This window comes from Seriola dumerili, unplaced genomic scaffold (assembly GCF_002260705.1).
Source record: "Seriola dumerili isolate Sdu_G_001 unplaced genomic scaffold, Sdu_1.0 BDQW01000621.1, whole genome shotgun sequence".
NCBI classification, from domain to species: Eukaryota; Metazoa; Chordata; class Actinopteri; order Carangiformes; family Carangidae; genus Seriola; species Seriola dumerili.
The window spans coordinates 698,103-719,548 of record NW_019174876.1 but is presented as its reverse complement, the minus strand read 5'-3'; the positions used below and the strand labels follow the sequence as shown (position 1 = coordinate 719,548).

At 42.7% G+C, this 21,446-nt stretch overlaps 1 protein-coding gene across 1 annotated transcript; it reads left to right on the top strand.

The window, feature by feature from the left end:
• The first annotated feature begins 317 nt into the window (after positions 1 to 317).
• On the top strand, positions 318 to 16,802 carry evpl (envoplakin). The gene is made up of 22 exons (XM_022765047.1): positions 318 to 423; positions 5,452 to 5,551; positions 5,656 to 5,810; positions 6,219 to 6,342; positions 6,804 to 6,935; positions 7,094 to 7,135; positions 7,464 to 7,625; positions 7,768 to 7,875; positions 7,999 to 8,094; positions 8,227 to 8,337; positions 8,836 to 8,982; positions 9,110 to 9,261; positions 9,367 to 9,464; positions 9,619 to 9,791; positions 10,487 to 10,662; positions 10,799 to 10,937; positions 11,063 to 11,256; positions 11,815 to 11,965; positions 12,117 to 12,200; positions 12,363 to 12,470; positions 12,566 to 12,658; positions 12,792 to 16,802. Exons 1-22 carry the CDS (start codon positions 374 to 376, stop codon positions 16,188 to 16,190), a joined length of 5,994 nt encoding a protein of 1,997 aa, XP_022620768.1. The 5' UTR covers positions 318 to 373; the 3' UTR covers positions 16,191 to 16,802.
• Positions 16,803 to 21,446: the final 4,644 nt, after the last annotated feature.

Below are 21,446 nucleotides of genomic sequence, written 5' to 3'. Positions count from 1 at the left end.
ATGAGTTATGCATCCATGGTGATCAAAGGGCCCCTGCTGCTCACTGAGTGAGATTTGAGAGTGTGTAAGGGCCCTGATGAAAAGGAAGGGCAGGACCAAGGGTGGGAGGAATGGAGAGTGCGGGGAACAGGTCGGTCCGGTCTTCCCCTGCAAGGTGGATGTCTGGGCGGTGACACACCTGTTAACCTGTCTGGGAGGAGCTGCCAGTGCCAAACACTGTGCTGACGTGAGTGTGTGTGAGAGGAGCCAAAGGGAGAGGAGAGACAGAGTGGGAGCCACAGGGTGAGGAAGACAGAGACGAAGAAGGAATAAGAGAGAGAGAAAGAGAGATTTCCGTGGGATCTCTGCTTGACCCCCACCCACAACCTCCAGGATGTTTAAGAAAAAGGACAGCACGGCCAAGGTCTCGGGCAAGATCAACAAGTGAGTTTTATGAATGCATGTATGAGTGTATGTACGTGTGTGTGTGGTGACACTGTATCTCGGTCATGTTCCCCCTCCTCCTGTTCTTCCCGAGCTGAGGACTGTGTCATGTTTCCTGTGCGTGCCCTTGTCCTGGTTCTCTCCGTGTGTGCAAGTTTGCTTGTATGCTCCACTGATTTCAAGTACTGAGTCATGTCAGGGTTAATCCTCAGTGATGGTGAGAGCTTTTCAAGAGTCTGTTAACAGAGCCTGAGGTCAGGTTTACTTTGTAAACATGAGGTGGGACACTGTGCTTTAAGACAACAGGTGAAACTATTGAAAATATGTTTATGACTTGAAGTGAAAGTCACACAAGAGGAAATTATTATCAGTTCTTTTCCACCCGATTCTCAAGCACTGAAGCCTCCAAAAATGTGACTTATGGGCCAATTTAGACTTTTGACATCAACCACAACACTCTTGTTGGTGATGAACATGTAAAATGTCCGAGACCTGTTTTACACATTATACAGAAGGAGATGAAGAATGAAATTCATTCAGTGTGAGCATCTTAAATCAGCTACATGTGTAAAGAGATATCCAGAGCCAGATATCTCTGACTTACTGATCTTACTGAAGGTAAAAGGTGATGATGACGAACCCTCACCTTTAAGACACGCTTGTGTTGAGGGGATTTCATGGTCATAATGGCTTTCAGTTCAGCTGCCAAACGGACTGATAGTTTCATCTTTTTGCCCCTTTTGGACGCTGACGGGGTTTCACAGGAAGGTGCTGACCAGCCCGTGGTTACATCTGGTCCCTGCCCTGTACATGTCGTCTGTCTGCTGAGGCGTGGCAGGGCGGGACAGGCAGGGCAGCCCTGCACTGCTCAGCTGGTTTCTTTCTGTCATGTGGGCGTCGGTTCCAAACCGTAGTTTACGGTGCGACATGGAACAGGTCACTCAGCTCACTTGTCCGTTAAAACATTTCCTTCACCTGTTACATCAATAAGACAGTGTAACATAGGACTGTGACTAATGATTATTCTCATTATCAGTTAATTGCTTTAGTAATTTTTCAAAAGATCAATTAATTGTTTAGTCAGCAGATCCAGATCAGTATTCCAGAGCCCAAGGTGATGATTTGAAGTTTCTAGTCAAAACCTCAAAGATATTCAGCTTCAATGTAATTAAAATGATAGAAAACAGAGGAAAGCAGCACATTTCAGAAGCTGGAACGAGTAGATATTTAACATTGTTCCTTGATGAACGATTTCAATGATTAATTGATAATCAAAATGGACACCAACTAATTTTCCATCAACTGACTAATCAATTCATCTAATTATTGTTTCAGCTGTAATTTAAGGTAACAAATGAATATATAATCATACTTGAGTTCTGTTGGTTTCAAACCTGCAGTGTCTAAATTTAAAAACCCACTTCACTTCCCAGGTGAATGGGAAAAACACAATTTATAATTAGGAACAACATGCACAGGTAAAGTGAAGAACATAGTGGTGTGTGTGTGTGTGTGTGTGTGTGTGTGTGTGTGTGTGTGTGTGTGTGTGTGTGTGTGTGTGTGTGTGTGTGTGTGTGTGTGGGTGCTGGTCCGGATGACATGATGCCCATAAGCAGTGATGTCTGAGGATGCCACAGGCAGCCATCTTGTTCTGCTGATGCGATCCCATCTCTTTTAGCCCCAAAATCCAACACAATTACATTTCATAATCCTAACTGTAAACTGGGAGGAAATGTGACACCATATCAGGGAGTGTTTGTGGTTCGTGTTTTGTCATCTTGCAACTAAGTAAATCAAAAAAAGGCTGGCAAGCCCTTCTGAATTATGTGGGTTATCCAGTTATCCTGCTTTCAAGTCAAACAGAGCATGGCTGATATCTGTTTGGCTTTCCTGCCGTGATCATTCATAGATGAAACTCATTTTTAGCACATTATATTGTTTTTTCCTGTTTTGATCAAACTGCAGTCTTTGCCACTAAAAGTTGTCATTTAGCTTTACCTAAACACAGAGCACTGACACACACCATAAAAAGGAGCTTGACCTGTTGACAGAAGTGCTCACTGTGATCAGGCAGCAGCCATTTTTTAAGAGTTTAACTAAACAAAGACGAACTCCGGCTGTTTGTGAGGAGTTAAAACTAACTGCAGATCCAACATCTCAGTGCGCAACCCTACATCAGAAGAAACACACACTGTTACAAAAAGCACATGCCTGAGGCTGATACACATCAGACCACACACCCGGCAGTCACAGCGACGTGTGGGTGTGACCTCTCCTTCAGCTTCTTGACTACATTCACTTGACAAGATGACAAACCTCTGTCACATCTTCCATCCATGTCCTCAACAGCCACATTCAGTACGATGTACTAAAGTTAAATCACAATTATACCTCGACCAAAAGAAACATTAATATTTAAAACGTGAAAATGTTTGAGAAAGAAGAAGCTCAGCTTTAATGACAGGTTTTTAGTTTTGAAGGTTTTCTGTAAAAAGTGTTAAAGACACTCAAAAAAGAAGCCGACTCATAAAAGACAAAGCCAGGATAGATCAGGTGTTAAAAGCATGTAGATCATATTATATTTGTTCCACTAATCCATGCTCTGCGGACACACACGATGGGTCCTTGTCTTTCTTCTGTCAGCAGAGTGAACAACGTCTCCTCACCTCCAACATCTCACTCACTCGCAGTATCAGAGACAAAATAACGACTGCTTGAATGCACTTCTCTTCAAAACTAACCGTGGGGATTTTGAGTAGTTATTTGGCTGAAAATGGGGGGAAATTAAAATAATGTGTGTGTATTATGTGTACTATGTGTATTATGTGTACTATGTTTACTCTGTGTGTGTGTGTATGTGTGTGTGTGGCCCACATCTGTCTCTCCTGCTGAGGGAGCAGGAATAGGGAGGCCAGAACCAGATCAGCTCACACCTCAGTGAGTCAGTGCAGGAGCCGGTCTATACATTCCTCGGTCGCACCATCATTAAAGAGTTGTGTCAAATGTGCTCTTCAGTTGTAAATCTATCTTGTAAGACATTTGCTTCTTTTCTCCCCAGGGTGACTTTTGTACTCTGAGGTAGCTTTGGTATGCGGGTAGATGAACCAGTGAGGTGCTGAACGGTTTGCCAACATTCTTCGGTCTGGTGTTACACATCAGCAGTATTTCAGAGGATGCGTGAATGAATTCTTTACAGGTTGTACAATCAGCCCTGGTGTCTAAACTCTCAGGGAGAAGAGCAGGAGTTTAATATGTAAAATGTCTGGCCACATTTCTGAATGATTTATGACATGTCAGTCCAGGTCTGTTGTTTTCTGTGTACAAAACCACAAACAGGAAAGACTGTTTCTCCTTTTATGCAGCTGTAACTTCATTTTACTTTCCCAACTGATGTCGAACTGATTTTAGAGGCAATTTGCAGGTGAAGTAATATGTGCACAGATTATGCAGAAACCGGATTTTTAAAAATAATGTATATCTATATATGAACTACAGTTTTCAAAACCGGACGCCTGGAAGTGTAAAAATCAGTCTGTGAAATCAGTAAGAAATTCATCCTGCAAGTTTCTCCTTTAATGGGCTGCTTTTATGCAGCTGTTGAAGAAAAACCTATTCATTATAAGTGAGAAGACAATTTCACCTCAATCAAAAAAAAAAAAAAAGTCTGCAAAACTGTTAAACTGTACCATCATCCTGTGCTGTTTTTAGTCAAATTCTTGACCCCAAATCTTTAGGTTTTTGACTCTATAACTGCCAGTTGAGCTCTTATTTAGTTTTATGGGCTGTAGTTCATCACAGCAGAATCTCCTCCGCCTTCTGTCCGTCTGAGGCATCGCTCTACCTTCTCGAGAGCAGCACCAACAGTGACAGGGAGTGACAGTCACTGTGGAATTTTTAGCATTTGAGGAACGTTTCGGGTGTGGCTCTAACGGTGAAACTATATAAACCTCACACCGACCCGACTCCACGGCAAGCTCATTCATATAGATCCATTCAGACACAAGGCAATTCAAAGTGCTTTACAAAGGCATTGAAATACAGGAAAAATAAGACATGAAGAAAACTTTAAAATTGCATTTGCAAAAGCAAATAAATAGTAAAAGATTAATAAGAAGTTATGTATTTAATTTATTGGATAGCCACTCCAAATAATATTGTTTTAAGCCCTGATTTAAATGAGCTGACGGTTTCAGCAGACCTCAGGTTTTCAGGAGGCTTGTTCGACAGGTGGGGAGCATAGGAACTAAAAAGCTGCTTCGCCCTGCTCGGTTTTGATTCTCCGAACACAGAGTAAAGTTGTCCTGGATGACCTGAGGGGTCTGGATGCTTCACTAACGTACCATTCAACACCATTTAGTGCCTCCTAGACAAGTAGATTTTAAAAATTTGACACACAGGAAGCCAGCGCCGTGATTTAAGGACCGGTGTGATGTGCTCCACTTTCTTGGTGTTAGTGAGGACTCGCAGCAGCATTCTGGATGAGCTGGTTGATTTTCTACGCCATCCCAGTAGCTCTTGAGACAGTGCGTGATTTGTCAGATTGTTTGATCATGATGAACTTGATAATCAGTGAGATAATACAAGAGTGGAAAGATACAATACAATACATTGTTATGTGAAACTGATCTTAAAATGTGTGTTGTCCTTAATCGTCATTGGGTTTTTAAGTGTTTCTAAGTTTATATTTTTAAAACTTTAAAAAGAAAGTTTGTGTGGTGTCTTGTGTGTCGTCCTGATGTTCATGTAAGTTCAGGAAGTATTTCAATCATGATCAAGATTACTGTTTGTCATTGAGGGCTCCTGAGAGTAGCAAGAAGCAAACCTGCATGTAAAATAAGATGCAATTAGGAAAACCCAGCCATGTCTGCGGGTGGGTGTGGGTGCTCAGATGCAGAGGATTTGGCACTGTGAGAAGAACTGTGGAACATCATAGGGGAAGGCTGAACCATTTCAGGATAATACACCATCTGATTGGTGCTTGTGGTTTAATCTGTGACCTTTTCCAACCCCTTCCCCTCACCCTTGCAGGACCCAGGCCAGCGGCTTGGTCTTGTTGATCGCCCAGATGCAAAAGAATGCCGACCAGGTGGAGAAAGACATCCTCCGGTCGGAAGAGCTGCTCGCTGTGGTGAGGACACACAAACACACTGGGAATGTCAAACACGGACTAATGTGCTAACGATACCGTCACTTTCCTTCACTGTCATCTCACCTGTTGTCTGCTTCCACCAGGACGCTGAAAATGACAAGAAAGAGCTGCCCTTTGAGCATCAGACCGAGATCTCAGACAAGCTGGGTGAGGCTGAGGGCCTGCTGAAGGACCTCTTCCTCGATGTGGACAAAGCCAAGAAGCTCAAACACCCGCAAGCCAAAGATATAGAGAGCGAGTGAGTTGGTACTGAATGAATAGAAAACAGAGGATTTACAGTATAGCTGCTTTATTGCAGAGAAGTGTGGAGCCTCCTCAGAGCGTTTTCAATCTTTAATAAGAGACTTTACTGAGGATATAAAACCATAAACTCACAACAGCATTCAGGAAGGTTTACCATTCAAATAAAATAAATGAGCTGAAATTAGTTTCAAGTTTCTTTTTGTGATTGTGATTTATTTAATAATTTTTATTATTTCATAATTCCTCCTTTCATTACAAAGTCTTTGTCTGTTAATCATAACAAACAGTGCAGGGCCAGTCATGTGACTGACTCTGGCTTTGGTCTAAATATTATTATTAATTTATTTAAAATTGAACACTGTGGTTGTGCATGAATATTAACCAAAGTTTGTTGTTTCTCCAGTGTTATCCACCTCCATGAGCGCTGGCTGAAGGACTGCGCCTTCTACCGAGACATCTACGAGCAGATCGATGATGTGTCGCTGATGCCCAGAATCGACTGGGGACCTGTTTTCAACCAGAAACAAGTAAGTATAATAACACTGTCTGAACATTTGGTGCTCTCTGCTTAAAATCTCTTTGAATATTTAGGACTACTGTAAAGAATAAACCTGGCAATATTCTGGATTTTTCTTACATACCAGATGTGTATTAATCCACCACTGAAAGTAGTCCCCGACAAATTTATTGTCTATTACACTATTTATTCCTGTTGTAGTAACCACAGTGCCCAGCTGTTTTAGAAAAATTAAAATGAAAAATATAAATATATATTCGGCAGGTTGACAGATTGGGAAACGAAAATCGCCAGCCTTATCTTTTAAACTTGTTTTAACAGAATAATACAAGCTATGCTTTAAACACATTAACCAAAGCCGTGTGACTTATCAACACAACTAATTACAGAGTGCCTCATCCTGTCGTACTCGCCCCGTTGGTGGTTATTTACATACCATTAGTGATGTTCTTCTATTGTCTGTGCTTACAGAAACAGGTGAATGTGGAGGAGTACGGCCCCACCATGGCAGATCTGGAGAAGCAGATTGCTGCTCACAACATCCTACACAAAGAGGTCGAGGCCTACAACTCGCAGCTCTGCGTCAGCTCTGCTGGCAGCAAGGTGAACAAACGTGTTTACATGAAAAAAACATTAACATCATACTCTGGGTGTCCTCAGTTAGCATAGATATTAATGTTCTGTTTGCCTTCATTACTCATTTTGTTCTTAATAAAAAACAGTTGCTGGCAGCCTATGAGACATGTTATCTTGTCTTTTAGGAGAACTATACAGCCCTGAAGAAACAATACAACAATCTACTGGTGAGTTGAGTTGTTCACTTGTAATAACAATGCTTTTATTGTTCATTTATTATTGAGTTTTATGATGAAAAATGACGATAGAAAAGAAAATGCATGAACATCCATTAGAAGATCTTTGAGAAATTTCTTGTCACTTTCTATTTACCATCACAACAAGACGAATATTTACTCAGAGACAGTGTTTGACAACTGTCATGTGATAGTTTATTTTAGATTTTAATGGAAAGATTTACACTTAAAGTTGGACTTTCTTCTGTTTATGTGTCAGAATAAATGTTTGTACTTTTTCAGGACAGGTTTTCATTGTTTTTTTGCCTTTTTTTCCCAGGACAACTCCAAGTGGCGTCGCCACTACCTGAACAGCTTGTACGAATACATGCAGGGCTGCAACAAGGAACTGGCTTTCCTGGGAGAAGAGCAGGACAAGATCAAGAAGCAGGACTGGAGTGACCGCATGGTGGACCCACCTGACATCCGCAGGCAGTACGAGGTCAGGACTGAAAGATCACATTCCCAGCAACATACACAATTTTAAATAACTGCTTGTCCAGAATGATCCAATATATTTGTTCTACACTGGGATGACAAAACATGCAATATAAATAAGCCCGCTTTCGTTTGATGTCAATCAGAACTTCAAGAACAACAGTCTGCTGTCCCACGAGAGTGAGGTGAATAAAATCCAAGATGAAGGAGACAGACTCACTGAACTGAAGCACCCTGCCAGTGCCACAATACAGGTACATGTCGTCACCTGGAATCTTAATCTTTAAATATGTAACTAACCCCAAATTTTCATTAGCTTTAACCTCTGAAGGTTGTGTAATCCAGGTTAATTTGAGGTCTTTACATTACATTTCCAGGCTCAGAAAGATGCTGTACGAAATGAGTGGCAGAAATTCCTCAACCTCTGCATTTGTCAAGAGTCGCACCTGGACAATGTGGAGGAATTCAAAAAGGTAGAAAACGTCACAATTTGTCAAAGTTTGTGTGGGGACGTGGGCACATTTTGTCATTTTGTAATGCACTTATTATATAACATTCCAGTTTTATACAATAGTTTAAAAAAATGTTTTGGTGGTATTTTCCAGTATCAAATGGACACTGACCAACTGTCAGACACACTGACCAGACTCAACAACAGCCTGGACCCCAAGGCCATCAGCAAGAAGAGCAACTCGGAGACACTGCTGCAGCTCGAGGTACAGGAACGTCTACTGTCAGTGCTGTGCAGACAGTCCTACGAGTTGACTTAGTTTAAAGATTAAGCTGATGGAGGGAGGAAGAGGAGAGGAGGGGATGAGAGCTGAACATATGAGGAGAAAGAAGGAAGAACAGGAGAGAAAGGGAATAGACAGGTGGAATGGGGCGAAAACAAGATTGAAAATGTCAATTTCTTGTTTGTTTACATAATCTTTCAGTATCATTTGTTTTTATCTGCTGTGCTCAATAAAAAAAAATTTAAAAAATGTACATTTATAAGGTATGTTAACATTGAACAAGGTCGGAAACAGAAATAGATACATTATGTAGGATATTGTTTTGGAAATTTCACCAAGAGGTAAATGTTTGACCTGTTTTGGAGCAAACCTGGATTAAGCTATAATTCCAGGATAACACACGAGATGACAATTTGTTGTTACCTACGATGAGATTGGTATTTCTGAAGTATATTTTCCTCTCCGTCCGTTTCCCACCAGGGGGAGGAGAAGGCTGTGCAGAACAGTGAGCAGCTGCTGGCCGACCTGAGGAGACGCAGCACCACCATCGCTCCTCTGAAGCTACGACGCAACGCCCCCAACAGACCCATCACAGTGGAGTCCCTGTGTGACTGGGACACAGATAAGGTGGAGGTTACATTTTTGTCAGACATTCGGTCAAATATCTGTAGCTGAGATGCTTCAATTCAATCATGTTTCTTGTCTAAACTGTCTAAACTCTTGGATGTGTGTTGTATTTGTTATTATTATGTAGGCTACTCTGGCAAGAGGGGAGAAGTTCACCCTGACATCAAACTCAGACGAGAACTGGGATGTCATCTCCACTGATGGTGTAACACAAAGCTTCCCAGGAGTTTGCTTCCAGATCCCACCACCTGACTCAGAAGCCATTGACAAAGTGGACCTGTGAGTAATGCATGGCTTTGTTATTAAGCGGCTACAACATTTAATGCAAGAACATGTCAGTAACACTGTTCCTGTTTCTACCTCTCTCTGTTTTTAATTCATCAGTTTGGGTGGAGAACTGGCAGACATCAAGAAGAGAAGAGCTGCTCTGGCGGCGTCCCTGAAGAATCACAAATCAGACAACTCCAGGTCCCTACAATCAGGTCATTATCTATAAATTAAATCCTTCAATATCCTAATTTGTATGGAATCACTGATTCTAAAAACCAAGATAATAATTCACCACCAGTTGCACAGATAGTTTTAAAACCAAAATCAGATCAGTCAGTGAATCAACTTCCCTGTTCCTTCATTCAGCCCCGGTGTCTTCTGCCCCACTGGACCCCAAAGTAAAAGCCCTGGGCCAGCAGCTGGACAAGCTGGACAGTGACCTGGCCAGCGCTGAGGAGAGCATGCTGAGCCGCCTGCGAGCCCCACTCAGCCGCACAGACCCAGCTGGAGACCTGGCCAAAAGGCTGAGGGATCAGGAGGTGAGAGGAGTAAACTCAAATCAACACTGACAGTTTTAGACAGTTTTAGCAGACAATTTATTTGAGCTGAGACTGCTCTTTTTTGCATGTTCTCTGCAGATGTTCTTTCTGGCAGCTCATTAGGTTTAGGAGGAATGTGTGTGGAACCTCAAATTTACTAAATATCATCCATGTGGCCTAATTTTCACCTTCATCATAACATACTGGTTGTAGTGGTTACTCTGAACAGGAATGAAAAAGCTGTTCACAGCAGCAAAGTTGTCACATTTTTTACAACATGTATTACAACATGAATACGGTAGTTGTAATCACCAACACAACATCAACAATCAAAACACACCCCTACAGTTTTGTGACAATACTACTACTGCAGTTAGATATGACAATGAAAAAAATGGCGTATCATTTTAATGATAAGGTTTTGTTGAGCTGTCTTTTTCTTCCTGTTCATTTTTACTTGTATGCATTCCCTCTACATACAATACTGCATTTCTGGTTCTTCACTCCCTCAGGCTACTTGCATGAGCAAAGGCGTTGTGTTTGTAAAAATTTCTGGTCAGAGGTGATGATATCGTTGAAACTGTAGAAAAGCTTCTGAGAAAACATATAGGCCATCAGGTGTCTCTTTACAGTTTGATCAAAGAGGAACCCTGGATGATCTGATTAATGAAGGTATCTATATTTGTTCCTTACAGCAAGCTGCCAAGGCGCTGAAGGCTCTGGAGCAGCAGAAGCTGGCAGCGCAGGCCGACCTGCAGCCTCTGCTGTCCACAGATCCCAGCGGCACCTCCTCTGCACTCCCACTCAAACTGAGTGCTGCCAACAACAAGCACGATAGCATTGCTGAACTTGCAGACCTCTACACCAAGAAGTAAGCAGATGTTTGGGAAGTTGCATATATGCATTGGCATGGTGGAAGGTTTTGTCTCCAATAAAAATACCTGTTTTAAAATGTTTTGCTCAAACATTGTAATAACTTTAAGCACACATTTATGTTTTTTTCTCAGAGCAAATGCATCACTCAACCTGGAAAGTCAGATCAAGAAGGTGGACGGTCTTGTCTCCGGGTTTGAGAAGAAGCTAAGTGAAGATGGTCCAATCCCTGATTCGCCAAATGCTATTCAAACCCGCGTTAATGACATCCAGGTGAGGAAATCTTCATTCCCACATTCCTTTAAAATCTTACATCTACCACAGAAAAAGGTGATCCCCTTATTCATAGATTCAGCTGGTGTATATTTTAAATAGCTTGTCTCCTTTGTTGTGATCAGTACCAGCGTAAGTCTGTGGCAGCAGCTCAGGATGACATGAAGAAGCTGAGCCAGGATCTGGAGACCACTGAGCAGCTGTGCAGCTCTCTGCAGCAGGGCTACCAAGAGTACTGCCCCGACATCCAGCGCCAGAGAACTGAAGTCAAGCAGCTACAGACCCGTTATGCAAACGTTGCCAACCAGCTGAAGGAGAGGTGAGAATCAGACTGCGAACAATCAGTCCAGTCACTTCAGTTTACTTTTCTTACTCACAGACATTAATTAATCAAATCATTTAGTTCAGCTGGGCTCCAAAGAGTCACAAGTTAAATGTGAGGCATCACAAGAGGATTAAAAGCAAAGGAATATGTATTATGTACATAATTTTGGCCACATATGAACTTGGTGTTTTTTCTAATCTTTGCTTTATTTTAGTGAAATTATGATAATTTTGCCTCTTCAGCCATGTAAAAATATTCCAGTGATAGAACAGCGCAACGGAAAACCGTTTTTTAGGTTATACTGCTCACAGATCATAGACAATCCCAATGTGTAATAAGGTAGCATCCACTATAGTATACAACTTTACTACTATGCCTGGACTCAAATGTATTATACATCATTCATCATTTGAGATGTTTCTCTTGTTTGTTTGAAAGTCAATTAATGCCACATGAAGGTGTGAAATCAAAACAAAGCCTGACATTTGAATTTTAAACGTATCATGGTGCAGAGCTTTTACAAAAATGAATCATCTTGATCAATCCTTTCAGAGAAAACATCTTACAAGAAGCCACAACCAAGAACCAGGAGCTCCAGAGCACATGCAAATCCCTTGACTCTTTCCTGAACAACCTGCCGACAAACCAGATAAACTACAACGATGATCTGTCTCAGGTCACTGAGAAGCAGAGCTCCCAAGAGGTGAGACCGTCTCCTGACCATACATACCACGCATCATGTGGAGAGTAGTGGTAGTAGTAAATAGTAGTAGTAAGCTAGTACTAGTAAAACGAGATGAATATGTTACCCATTTACTCATAGTAATAGACTTCTGTTAAACATATCACTACAGAGGGTGATGGATGACCTGAAGAGGAAGGGAGATGACATGGACAGAGTGTCTGACCTGTCTCAAGACCTGCAGAATCTTCTCAGTGTAAGTATCAAATGGATCATAATACAGGGCTATGAATGCATAACTAACTATGTTATATTAATGAGACACAGGTGTTTTAGGCACTTGAAAAAGAAAATAAAAAATTCCTCATGTTACCATCAAAGATATAAATTTCATTTCCTTTTTTTCACATTTGTGTAGGAGTATGATGCCAACGTGGATAAGTACAACAGTACACTTGAGGATGCTGGTGTCACTGTTGCAAAAAAACCTCAAATACTCACACTTTCTGATGCTGTTCAGAAAGAGGTAACATTTAAGCTCTTCCACTTTTATCATGGTTAAATTATCTATGTTTGATCGGTACAAGTTGCTGATGGTTTGCTGTAACTCTTTTATTACAGGAAAAGGATCTAGTGAACCGTTATGCTAAAGCAACAGCAGAAAACACCCAACGCCAAAAACAGATGGGCTTGGCAAAGAATCTCATTTTACAAGTAAGATAACAGGGCATAAATAAAACAAAAAAAATAATTTGATTAATGTTGTTGCCTTTGTCATGTGCTCCAATACATAAATATGTTCAGTTTAAACCAACTAAAACTATGTCACTTTCATTTACCACTATAGAATGAGGAGAAAGTTCACCTGGTGGCACAGCAACAAGTGCAGCTTGAAAACCAGCAAAAGAGTGCTCTTGAGCTAGACAGTGTTTTAAAAGAGCTGCAGGAAGAGAAGGAGAGGACAACTCATACTGAGGCAGACCTGAGAACCTTTAAAGATAGGATGTTGTCACTGAAAAGTCGCAGAGGAGTGGAGCGCATTGAAGAGAAAGAAGTACTACAGTACTACCGCGACCCAAAGCTGGAGAGTGATTTGGCTGATCTGCAGAATAAACTGCATGAAGAGGTCCTGAGGCATAGCACCACTCAGAGTGAGGTCGAGCTGTTTAACAAGAAAATCACCATCGTGGAAGACAACCTCAAAAACACTCCAGCCAAACTGGTGACCAGAGAGGTAACAGAGTTTGAGAAAGATCCTCAGCTGGACGTAGAGGCCAGTAAGCTGAGAGATGAAATAGCAAGGATGAGAGATGAAGTTCGAGTGCGAGACGGGGAGCATATCCAGATGAAGACAGAAGTCACAATTCTCCAGCAGAAGCGACCACCAATCAAAGAGAGGGTGGTTAAGAAGGAGGTGTTGAAAGTAGAAAAGGACCCAGAGATGGTGAGAGCAGTCCGAACATTTGAGACGGAAATTTCTGATGAGAACAACAAGAGCAAGCTCCTCAATGATGAAATCTTCCAGACCAGAAGTCAGATTAATGCCCTTGAGAGGCTGATTCCTAATATCCAGCCTAAGATCATCACAAAGGAAGTGAAAAAGATTGAACAAGACCCTGACCTCATCACTGAATCTAAGAAGATTAGAACAAACCTGGAGGATGAGAGGATTGAAAACAACTCTTTGTCCAAAGAGTTGATGGAGCTCAACAGCCGCTACAGAGAAGTTCAAAGCTGGAAACCAAAAGTCGAAGTGAAGGAAATTGTTAATGAGATCTACCGGATAGACCCAAACACAGAGGTGGAGATAATGCGGCTCAGGAAAGACATACAAGACTCCAACAAGCACCGCTCTGATATAGAGAGGGAACTCACCCAGGTCACGTCTGAACTGAATATCCTTCGTTCTCAGAAGCCCAAGGTGGAGCTTAAGGAAGTTCTCCAAGAGGTGGTTAAGGAGGAGAGGAGCCCTGAAAATGAGAAAGAGATCCAGAGGCTAAATGATCAGGTGAACCATTTACACACCACTTACAACTCCCTCCAGGATCAGGTGAGTCTGCTCAGGAGAGAGAGAGACGAATGGAAGGCTGAAAAGTCCAAGATAGAAACCAAACTCGTCACCAGAGAAGTCATCAAGTATGAACCTGATCCACTGTTGGAGAAAGAAGCTGATCGCTTGAGAAGAGACGTGCGGGAGGAGGCACAGCTACGACGCACCATTGAAGAGATGGTGTTTGACCTGCAAAACAAATATATCCTGTTGGAGAGACAGAAACCTGAGGAGAAAGTGGTTGTGCAGGAGGTTTTGCGTTTACAGAAGGACCCAAGGCAGGCAGTCGAGCATGAGCGGCTCAGCAGGAGCCTGGATGAAGAAGTAAAGACTCGGCGTCAGCTAGACCTTGAGCTGCAGCAGCTAAGAACAAAGGTGGAAGACAAAGAGAGGATCCTGAGAGAGAGTGATGAGCACCAAAAGAGGATTCAAGTCGAGTCTGAACTCAGAGAGATCCGACTGCGCATTACACAACTGGAAAACGCTCCACCTGCTGTTGAGGAAAGTATTGTTGTTGAGGAGGTGCTGAAGGTTGAGAGGGACCCAAAACTCGAGAGGATGACAAATGGTCTTCGGTCAGATATGGACAAAGAAACCAGTGATGTCCTGCGTTTCCAGAGAGACATTCGTAACATCACTCTAAAGCTTGAGATCTTGCAAAAAGAGAAGTCTGGTGAGAGGACAGTGTACAAAGAGGTTGTCCGTGTTGAGAAAGACCAGGCTGTTGAAAGTGAGAGGGATCGCCTGAGGGAACAGGTGACTCAGCATAAATTTGACAGACAAGACCTCGAGGATGCAATCAAACGTATCAATGATAAGATCAACCTTCTGACGAGCAGCAAATCTAGCACTTCCAGAGAGGAGTCTACCCTGATTTTGAACAGGGATGGCCTACAGAGAGAGAAGGACGACCTCACTCGGGAGCTCAGGACACTGGATGCCAAGAGACATGACATCAGCCTTTCTTTCCAGCAGCAGAGCCGACTAATGAGTGAGAGAACGCAGATGAGCAGGCAGAAGAGCCTTAAGATGGAGTCTGATGTACAGCGTCTGGAGAGGGAGATCCTCAACGAAAAAGACACGATCCATCTTCGAGACAGCACCATTCGAGAGCTTCGGCTGAACCTGCACAAAGAGGAGCAGACAGAAACAAGGACCAAAGAGACCAATGTCTCCACCAAAATCACCATTTTGGATCCAGATACAGGCAAAGACATGTCTCCTTATGATGCCTACCTGCAGGGCCTGATTGATCGTCAACAGTACATTCATCTGCAGGAGCTGGAGTGTGACTGGGAGGAGATTACTTCCCTGGGACCTGATGGGGAGACATCTGTACTGCAGGATCGCAAGAGTGGCAAGCAGTACTCCATCAAAGAAGCCGTGAAGGAAGGTAGGCTGACAGAGTATGATCTACAACAGTACAAACAAGGCAAGCTTCCCATCTCAGAGTTTGCCTTGCTGGTCGCAGGTGACAACAAAAAGCAACTCCCCTTTAACTCAGTCATCCCAAAGTCCACTACAACAGTGAAATCAGCCACCTCAGACCTCCCCATTGCTAATGCAATCCACCCAATTGCTGGAGTAATGGATACAAACACTGACACCTGCTATACAATACGCAGCGCCACCCTGCGTAAACTGATTGACCCCACCACCGCTCAAAGGCTTCTGGAAGCTCAGGCAGCAACAGGCGGCATCATAGATATCAGCAACAAAGAGAGATACACAGTTCACAAGGCAGCAACAAGAAACCTCATTGAGGACAGTCAACTCCAGAGGCTACTCAATGCCCAGAAGGCTTTTTCTGGTGTTGAAGACCCCATGACCAGAGAGTGTTTGTCTGTGGGAGAGGCTGTTCAGAAAGGCTGGATGCCGAAGGACAGTGCCATTCGCTACATGGAGGCACAGCACCAGACTGGAGGGCTGATCAATCCCAACACTGGCCGCAGAGTAAGCATCTTGGATGCCATTGGGTCCAAAATGATCGACAGCACAATGATGAGGGAGCTGCAGGCTGAGTCAACCTACATCAAGGATATTGTAGACCCAATCACAAAGGAGAAGATCAGCTACAAACAAGCTCTGGATCGCTGTAAGCAAGACCCAGTGTCAGGCTTACCAATGCTGCCTGCCTCCTCCAAAGCTTCTGCTTACACTCCAGCGTACAACTCTACTAGATATGCAAGATTCTAGATATGTTTACAACATACTCTGAGTTATCTAGTCACTGATGTGATTTGGTAAAAATGTACTTTTAGACATAGGAAATCCATATTGTTAATTACAATGTACATTTCAACTCAGGAAAAGTCTTCTTCTGCAAAGCTTTCTATTTAGCCAAAATGATTGCTGCTGAGTTGCCTTTGTTTACCAAACATGTCTGATGTGGGCAGATATTTTTATGTTTTTTTTTTTTTGATTTAATTTAAAAACAGAATATAAATGCAGTTTATCTATGATATTATTGTGTTATAGGGATACTGGGACAAGGTGCAATGCTATTTACCGAGATTGATTTGATTCTGTATTATTCATGGGCTATCCTTGACACTGTTCACTTTAAACTCAATCTTGTTTGATACTTTATTAAGAAACAAATATCAATAAATTTAAATTATAATGGTTAAAAAGCATGGACTCCACGTTCAATGTTGTGTAGTCTTTTAAATAAATAACATAAGCAGGTAGACAATTTTTTATCCTTTCATATTTTAGATCACACAAGTGCGATAGCAGGAAGAGTGTGTATTTCTCCATTGCTATCAAATGACAAATAATGGGCACCACTCCACCCAGTGTACATGAACATGCTGTTTGCAAATAAAGTAAAACAATATTGTACACTATTACGCTTATTATTTAGCTTTTTTGTGAGATACTGGGTATTTCCCCTTGAGACCTCTAAAACTCCTTCAAAAGAAAATCTAAAAGAAACATTCTTTGCTTGAACTGCTCATAATTTTTGACCACACTAAGGCCAGAGGTATTTTTATTCTCATCATCAACCAACTAGTCTAAGAAATATCAGAAAATAATGAAAAATTACCATTACAGTTTCCCAAAATGCAAAATGACATCCTCACCTTTGTCTGAACAATAGTCCAAATTGTTCTTGCTAATGGACTAATCAATTAATAAATTAATCATTTGAATTCTTGCCCACATAAGGCCATAATCTGTGATGAGGGTCTCAAACCAGTATAGCTCACTAATTAGACCATGCAGTGCAGTACTGTTCATGACAAATGTAAACAATGAGTTGTTAAAACAAAAGAACATATCCTAGAGATGACAACACATGCATATACGGCTGTATTTTTACTATTGTTGTATTGCAGCCTATTAAAGCTAAAATTGGTGAAATTTGACAGAAAATTGAATATAGAAGTAGATGAGGAGGGGGGGAGTGATGTGTTTCCTAGCACCTCGACCGCCTCCATTTATCCATATGACGAACTAAAAAAGGCGTTGGAAAACTCAGAAGCCTGGCTGCAAACTGCTGAAAAAGCAGTCATGGAAAGGGAAAGGAGCTTTGCATCTGGTAAAAACCAGGACCAAACTAGAGAGGACAAAAGACCACCAACTACACCTCAAACAGAGCCACCAGTTAAAAGAGTCATTGACTTTGATCAGGATATGGAACAAGGAATCAAGCATGCAAACTCAGGACAGGGGTCAGAAATTACGGGGGAGTGTCATGATAGGTGGGAAGTTGAGAGAAGGAGAGAACAGTGGCTATTTGAGAAATTGAGAGAACAGAGCAGACAGCCGTCGCAGGGAACATGTGGAGGGCAGTGTGATGATTTAGGGCTAGAGGGAGAGAGTAAGAACTATGGTGATGATGAGGGTGACAGAGAAGATGAAGAAAAGATATCAGGAAATATACGTAGCGTCATAGTAGAAGGGACAGGATTAAGAAGGTCTGAGAGACTTAAAGTACGCAGGGAGAGAGAAGAAGGATTCCAACAGCCCAAAGACCTGCAGATGCCCGTCTTTGGAGGAGGCACGCATAAAGGGAGGGAAGGGAGGCAATAAGGGAGGAGGAGGGGGAGTGAAAAACAAGGGATGCTTTATTTGTGGAGCAACTGATCATTGGGTCAATGATTGCCCTTATAACAGCTATGCTCAGCAGCAGGGAAGAAGCGGTGGTCCCCCAGGGGGAGCAGCTTCAAACCCACCCCAGCAGGCACCCAATCCACATATGGCCCCTGGAGGATGGCCTGCACATCCTGGTGCGTGGGGACAGTTCCCACAGCAGCCATAGGGGTGCCAAACAGAAGGGGAACTACAGGGCTTGGCAGCTCCCTGTTTTTTCTCTGAAGGTGAATGGGAAAACAAAATGGGTCATGGTGGACACAGGAGCTCGCTACTCAACCTTGAGTGTTTCTGTTTTGGGATTTTCTGGCACTGAACAAAAACTGCCTTTCACGGAAGAAACTGTTGTGACTGTGGGAAACCAAACGCTGAGACACTCTTTTGTCTACACACCTCACTGTCCTGTGAACTTGATTGGAAGAGACTTGTTGGTTCGCCTGGTGGTTGCAGTGAAATGTGCACCTCGGGGAACAACTTTGCATTTTCCAGATGGAACTGTGATCACCTGCAGCTCTTCTCTCGATACGTCTGTTAGGCAAATGCCCCTGGGTGCCTCTGCTCTATATACTGCTGCTGAACCACCAGCTGACGTATATTGGGTACTGTTAAATACAGAAAATAATCCCTTGGTAGAACAATTTGATTTATGGGCTCCGTGGATTCACTCTCTCAACTCCTACCACTCTGTTCCCGACCCTCCCCATTGTACTTTATATTATGACAGGAATGAAGATTGGATATATAAGGCTGAATTTGAAGATAAGGTAGAAGGACATACCTGGGCCCTGCATGTAGAGGGCATATATGTGGGACAAGAAGGAGTGGCAGCAGCAGTTGTGCTTCCTGAGTATAGGAAATCTTGGTATAAAATGTCTAACACTGCCACCCCCCACGTATCTTTGGCCTTGCATGCAGGACATCAGGCTAAAGAGTTACACACAAATACCTAGGCTGTTCACTTCCCCATCCACCCACAAGTACCGTATCCAATATCAAACAGATGTCAGTGGCACGTGTCAGCATGAAACTCTCACCAGATATCATGGTAGAAAACGCACTGACGGGGATGGAACGCAGGAAATGCTCCAGACCCTCCCTGACTCACTATGGTCGTCCGGACCTTTTGATGTTGGTTTTTGTAAAAATGTGAATCCTGTCACTTTCTCTGTCCAACCTATAGCAGCTCCTATTTGGCAACCACAGTATAAACATAAACAAGAGGCCACAGATGGTATTAAACCTACCGCAGAAGGCCTGTTGCAGGCCGGGGTGTTGAGACCGTCACAGTCAGAGTGGAACACCCCAATCCTACCTGAATGGCAGAAAAAATACTGGAAGGGACACCACATTGTTGCATAACAGCTACACAGGATAGGACCAAGGTGAGGACTGATTTGAGTGAAACACCTTTGGTAAATCCTGAAGTGGAAATGTACACAGATGGCTGTTGTTTCAGACATCCAAATCGTGGGTTGATCGTGGGATCAGGATACGCTGTGGTGCAACTAGGGATAGATGAGACACCCAGAATAGTCAAACAGGAACAGATGACAGGAAGGGTGTCAGCCCAGAAAGCAGAACTAAGAGCAGTCATAGCAGCGTTAGAATTGACACAGGAAAAAAGTGTAAACATTTATACTGATTCAGCTTATGTACATAATGCAGTACACAGGGATTTAACAGGATGGATACAGGAAGGTTTCATGACAAGTGGGGGGAAAAGCATGGCTCATGAAAGAATGATGAGGGAGTTAGCAGAAGCTCTACAACTTCCAAAACGGGTGGCAATAATGAAAGTCAAAGGACATAGCACTCTAGACGATAGAGAAGCTAAAGGAAATGATGCAGCTGATCAAGAAGCGAAACAGGCAGCAGGATACACTGTAAATATGATAATGTTAACCACAGACACGCAGATTGCTGATGATGTAAATATGGAAACAGTCAAAGCAGCACAAGAAACAGCATCAGAAGAGATAAAGACTCAGTGGAAGTCAAAAGGGGGACAACAAAACAGCCAAGGAATATGGCATGTAAATAGTCAGGTGATAATGCCCCCTCAGTGGCTACACAGCATGTTGACACAGACTCATAGACCTGACCACAGGAGCACTGGACAAATGATACATGACACTTACGACACTGGTGGATTGACGGCAAGAATGCTGTAATCAGAAACTTTGTTAAAGACTGCTCGGTGTGTCAGACATGTAATGTAAGACCAGCCCTTACAGTAGAGGCTGGCAAGTATCCAGAACCAGCTGCACCAGGCCAGGAAATCACTATTGATTTCACAGACATGTTAAACCGTGAAGGTGGGAAACGTTATTTGTTGGTGATTGTGGACTCCTTCTCAAGGTGGGTTGAGGCCTATCCCACTGCAAAGGAGGACGCCACATCAGTGATAAAATGTTTGATAAACCACTACATATCCACTCACGGTTTTCCCTAATTCACTAATTCGCTCTGACAATGCAACACACTTCAAAAACAAAGACATGGAGAAAGTTGAGAAAGCATTAGGATTAACACATAAATATGGGACTGTATATCATCCTCAGTCTCAGGGCAAAGTGGAGAGAATGAATCAGACATTAAAAAACAAATTACTGAAAATTGTAATGTCATACAAACTCAAGTGGCCAGAGGCTCTGCCTTTGGCCCTTTTGGGAATGAGATCTGCAGTAAACAGGGAGACTAGTTTGACTCCTTTTGAGTTACATCACGGCAGAGAAATACCTGGTCCGACTCACTCCCTGAAAGAGATTTCTAATGTGGGCTAGAAACCATATTATGTGAAAATAAACACTCTGGTGTCAGAATTCTCCATCCCCACAGATCCACCAACAGGAGAGAGCTTCTCCACACGGGAACAGGAGCCAGAGCTAGGATCAGAAGGACCTCCAGAGTTCCTGTATCTGAAGGCCATAAAGAGGAAGTGGAGTGAACCACGGTGGACAGGACCATTCAAAGTGACAGCCAGAACACACTCAGCAGTAAAACTGGCTGGGAAGGGTTACAACTGGTATCACCTCTCTCAGTGTGCTAAGAGCACCACAGGACAGGAGAAGGAAGCCGAGAGGAGCTAAAAACAAAAAAAAAAAAAAATTTTTAACCACGAGTGTATAACCGAGTTTTATAATCATCATTTGTGTGTGTGTGATTAAAACAGAAACCAGCACCACTCATCTGGAGGAATCAGAGAACGAGGTGGAGGATGGTGTCTGAGGAGGAAAGCAGTCCCACAGGGGAAGGTTAAAACGTTAGGTATGGGGGGAGGTTCCGCCCCATCGCAAGGTTATCCTGTTGAGGACACAGAAGGATATGTTGAACTCAGTTCGTTGAGTTCAAAAG